Source organism: Amphimedon queenslandica, unplaced genomic scaffold (genome assembly GCF_000090795.2).
Source record: "Amphimedon queenslandica unplaced genomic scaffold, v1.1 AMPQUscaffold_13483, whole genome shotgun sequence".
NCBI classification, from domain to species: domain Eukaryota; kingdom Metazoa; phylum Porifera; class Demospongiae; order Haplosclerida; family Niphatidae; genus Amphimedon; species Amphimedon queenslandica.
Window position 1 is genome coordinate 262,027 of NW_003546281.1, and position 5,373 is coordinate 267,399.

Genomic DNA, 5,373 nt, shown 5'->3' on the forward strand with positions numbered 1-5,373 from the left:
GAGAGATGAGAGAACAAGGAGAAAGTAAACCATGTTTACATAGTATAGTGTATGAACCATAATGTCTTCACATATAAACTATGTAAACTATTATGCACTTTCAAATTCTATGTTTTACATCATTAGACCCTACTAGGTGAGATATCATTTAAGGAATGCAGGAAACTGTACTACTAACCTCAAAACACTACAAATAGATAGAAGCAAAGTAGATAATCTAGTTGTTCTACAAGACTGCATGCCATGAAGTGTCTTGTGTGCTTTATTCTTGTTTTCTCATTATCAGTTGCTCAAGATTGTCCTCTACCAGCCAATGCTGATATAGAGAATGCATTGACTATCTTACTGCTCAATGCTCATGGTTTTCAGTCATATTCTCCTAACATAACAGGATCAGTTCAATATGTCTGTCAAGCTCAAGGGAACATGATTAATACTTATACAGAAGTTTCTCTTATTGCTACATACACTCCTAACCCAGGACAAGCAGAAACTACTAGGATATTGTCAATGGGATGTAGCAGTGGTACATGGAGTGGAATTACTCAAGATGGACTAGATCTTCCTCCTGCCAGTGTTGTTGGTGTTCCTCCAAGAACCAATTGTTATCGGTGTCGGGAAGGTTTTGGTGGTGATACTAGATGTAGAGGTATAATAATAAATCTAATAATAATGATAATAATAATAACAATAATAATAATAATAATAATAATAATAAATTGTTAACCTGATTTAGAGTGTGATAGTGCTTGTAATTTTGGACTGATGAGGTGTAATGGATCAGGTTCTGGTGATTGTTGTTTATCATTTGCTGCTAATGGTCAGTGCAGTAATGACCTATCCTGTACAGCATCTGGTCCTAACTATGTTGCTACTGAGAGTAATAACTTCACTTGCAGTATGTTAATCATAATTACATGCATCTTTATCATTCTTATTGTTGTTATATAGCTTGCAATCTAACCTGTTTTGATGGTTATACTGTAAATTCCAATTGTACTGGCTGTAACCTGGTTAGCATATGTGATGCAGACAGACCATGCATGAATGGAGGACAGTGTATACAGTATTCACCTCCTGATAATTATACTTGTACCTGTACTGGTAGATACCAGGGAGTCAACTGTACTGGTGAGTAAATGACATATGTGGCTTCTGTTGTCATTTGTCAATTGTAATTTACACATTCAGCACCTATACATTCCAGTGTAACATAACACGATTAATAGATCCACTCAGTTTACAAATCCCAGTACTGCCTGCTAAGCATGTATATAGGCAAATTTCATGTGCTATATCTTTTTCACATGCACTTGCTTATGTATGGTATTCTATCATGACATTGACTCCAAATTATTTTTCAGTTTCAGATCTTATCACTAATGGTTCATGTCCTGCCATGGTAACATCGATATTTATACTTAATGATAGAACCATCAATGTGCCATTGACAGAACCAGTTTGTATTGGATGCAGATTTATTGATTTTCAATCTGGTGATCTTATTTCCTTCTCTGATGGTGTATGGAGGAAGGGTAGTACTGTACTAAGTGATGGCGACTTTAGTGGAAATGTTATAATATCAAGTACTTCTAATACATTGTTTCTTACTCTTGTACATCCTGCTACTGTTGTTGATGTTGGTGACACACTGACATGCTCTTCATCATCAGCTGGTCAGAATTCTATCATTACTATTGGAGCTTTTAGTGAGTTGATGTATTATTTGTTTGTACATATGTTTTATTAAATCTTTTCTATAGACTTTTTAAACCCAAGAGTATCACCTAATGACACTGTTAGTGTCATTAAAGGATCCAACTTAACATTAACATGTTCTGATCCTGGCAACAGTGGTACACCACGTTATGTATGGATTAATGATAGTGATGGTAGTGAGCTTACACCTGTCACTAATAATCCTCCTTTGACTTTACACTTAACCAATATTAACAGAGCAGCTAGTGGTAATTATACATGTAGATCCACTAATACAGACTTACCAGGAGTTAACATGGACACTACTGTAACTCTTAATGTTCAATGTAAGCCAATGTACACAGTATCTCCTTTATTATCCTTAATTTTGTGGGTCATTCACATGTACAATAGCAACTTAAAATTTCTTAATGCACTCTTTGTTAAAATACTTGTAACAAAAAGAATCCATATAGAAGGATAAATAATTAAGGATAGTGAAACTAACAGATGTAGGATCACATGTTTTGTTTACTATGATTATGCTTAAGTTCATGTACTTGAAGCCCCAAAAATTTTATACATATAATTTAAATTCCTAGTTCCTACTAGTGATCTAACCATAGCTTGTGTGGTTGTGTAAATATTACCAAATGACTTCCTGCCACAAATTTGGCAGAATATCTGATTGTGTGCATACTTGTAAGTACAACCATAGATACTATAGTACAACCTATAATGCGTACTGTAGTTTAAATAATCAGTATTATCATTAACTGAAATAACATAATTATCGAAATTAACATATTCTTATGTGTTATAATTTTGGATCAAATGTGTCATTTTAACGGACCATTTTTGTGATATGTTGCTACTGAGAGTAATAACTTCACTTGTAGTATGCTAATTTATAATTACAAATACATTTTTATTGTTGTTATGTAGCTTGCAATTTATTCTGTCATTTCGGTTATACTGTCAATTCCAATTGTACTGACTGTTATTTGGTTAGTATCTGTGATGCAGACAGTCCATGTATGAATGGAGGACAGTGCATACAGTATTCACCTCCTGATAATTATACTTGTAATTGTACTGGTACAAGATTTCAGGGAGTCAACTGTACTGGTGAGTAAGTAAAATGTATTTACTAAATGACTGCATGGCTTCAGTGATTTATTTGTTGTCAAAACTATCACAGTTTTATATGCATTGTTTATCTTTCTCATTTTATTTTTATTTTATACGTCACATACACTGTACACTTGCTTGTTCATACTTTGTAACAATCACTCCAAATCATTTCTCACTTTCAGATCGTGTCACTAATGGTTCATGTCCTGCTAATGCAACATCGATATTAGTATTAAATGATAGAACCATCAATGTGCCATTGACAAAACCAGTTTGTATTCGATGCAGATTTATTAGTAATCAAGGTGATTTTATTTCCTTCTCTGATGGTGTATGGAGGAAAGGTAGTACTGTACTAAGTGATGGTGACTTTAGTGGAAATGTTATAATATCAAATACTTCTAATACATTGTTTCTTACTCTTGTACATCCTGCTACTGTTGTTGATGTTGGTGATACACTGACATGCTCATCATTTTCAGCTGACCAGCAATCTGTCATTACTATTGGAGCTTTTAGTGAGTTGATATATCATTTGTTTGTACATATGTTTCATTAATTCTTTTCTGTAGACTTTTTAAACCCAAGAGTATCTCCTAATGGCACTGTTAGTGTCATTGAAGGATCCAACTTAACATTAACATGTTCTGATCCTGGTAACAGTGGTGTACCACGTTATGTATGGATTAATGATAGTGATGGTAGTGAGCTTACACCTGTCACTAATAATCCTCCTTTGACTTTACACTTAACCAATATTAACGGAGCAGCTAGTGGTAATTATACATGTAGATCCACTAATACAGACTTACCAGGAGTTAACATGGACACCACTGTGACTCTTAATGTTCAATGTAAGCCAATGTACATGGTATTAATCCTTATTTGTGGGTCATTTACATGTACATGTACAATAGTAACTCAGAATCCATATGATAAAGGTAAAAGAGTGTGTAATTAAGGATAATGAAACTAACAGAGCTTACATGTAGATGTAGGATCTCATGTTTTGTTTCCTTTTTATACATGACATCAAGCTTAAGTTCATGTACTTTGAAGCCCTAAAATTTAAATTCCTTGTTTCTACTACTGATCTTGCCATAGCTTGTGTAGTTGTGTAAATATTATCAAATAAGTTCATTCCTGCCACAGTTTAATTAGATTACCTGATTGTGTGCATGCATGTAAGTACAATACATGTAATAGTAAATTTAAGCACTTTTACGATCAACTTTAAAAGTTAAAAAAAATTATCTAGAATAAAGAGTTAATTGCTGGTATTATCATTAACCAAAGTAACATGCAGTATGTAAAGCAACATATACTTTTGTGTTATAAATTTGGATATCAAAGTTGGTCATTTTAACACACAAATTTTGTGATATGTTGCTACTGAGAGTAATGCAGTATGTTTATCGTAATCACATTTCTTTATTATTATTGTCATTCTTACTGTTGTTATGTAGCTTGCAATTTAACCTGTTCTGCTGGTTATGCTGTTAATTCCAATTGTACTGACTGTTATTTGGCTAGTATCTGTGATGCAGACAGTCCATGTATGAATGGAGGACAGTGTATACAGTATTCACCTCCTGATAATTATACTTGTAATTGTACTGGTACTGGATTCCAGGGAATCAACTGTACTGGTGAGTAAGTTACATGGGTATCTACATGTATAAAATGCACAGTGCACATTCAGTAGCCACACATTAATTCCTGTATAGCCTACACCACATTCCATCAATGAACAAACCACTCAGTTTACAACCACAGTACTGTCACTAAGTACCATATAAGCCATTGAACATCCTTTTTATATGCCAAATATATTTACTCATTGATTCTCTGAAGTTGCATGCTATAACTTTACAAGTTTGTAGTAAATTTATCAATTTGGCATCCAATATAAGTATAGGAGTAAAAATATATACAAGTACTATGCTTAGACATGACAAAAATAGACAGTCTGGGATATGGGTTGCAAATAGTCTCACCCTGCCCCTTGGCTACCTGCAAATGGAGGTAGCGAAGGAGGAGGGCAAGACTAGGTTGCAATCTATTTTAATATTTAAGTAATATAGTTCTGTTATTCTAAGTAGATTGTCTAGTTACTATCTATGTGCCTTGTGTGCTTTTTTTTCTCATTATCAGTTGCTCAAGATTGTCCTCTACCATCCAATGCTGATATAGAGAATGCATTGATTTTCTTACTGGTTATTTCTGAAGGTAGTCAGTCATATTCTCCTAACATAACAGGATCAGTTCAATATGTCTGTCAAGCTCAAGGGAACATGATTAATACTTATACAGAAATTTCTCTTATTGCTACATTTACTCCTAACCCAGGAGAACCAGAAACTACTAGGATATTGTCAATGGGATGTAGCAGTGGTACATGGAGTGGAAGAACTCATGATGGACTAGATATTCCTCCTGCCAGTGTTGTTGGTGTTCCTCCAAGANACCAATTGTTATCGGTGTCGGGAAGGTTTTGGTGGTGATACTAGATGTAGAGGTAATAATAATAAATCTAATAAT

General features: G+C 34.0%; 1 protein-coding gene across 1 annotated transcript in view; it reads left to right on the top strand.

The window, feature by feature from the left end:
• The first annotated feature begins 234 nt into the window (after nt 1-234).
• LOC109580630 (uncharacterized) overlaps nt 235-5,373 on the top strand; it is a 9,816-nt gene continuing 4,677 nt past the window's right edge. The window contains exons 1-8 of the mRNA XM_019994034.1: nt 235-649; nt 737-898; nt 952-1,131; nt 1,365-1,709; nt 1,764-2,045; nt 2,644-2,826; nt 3,015-3,350; nt 3,405-3,686. Of these exons, the coding sequence (XP_019849593.1) occupies nt 244-649; nt 737-898; nt 952-1,131; nt 1,365-1,709; nt 1,764-2,045; nt 2,644-2,826; nt 3,015-3,350; nt 3,405-3,686 (2,176 nt within the window). The 5' untranslated portion in view covers nt 235-243. The remainder of the gene's footprint in view (nt 650-736; nt 899-951; nt 1,132-1,364; nt 1,710-1,763; nt 2,046-2,643; nt 2,827-3,014; nt 3,351-3,404; nt 3,687-5,373) is intronic.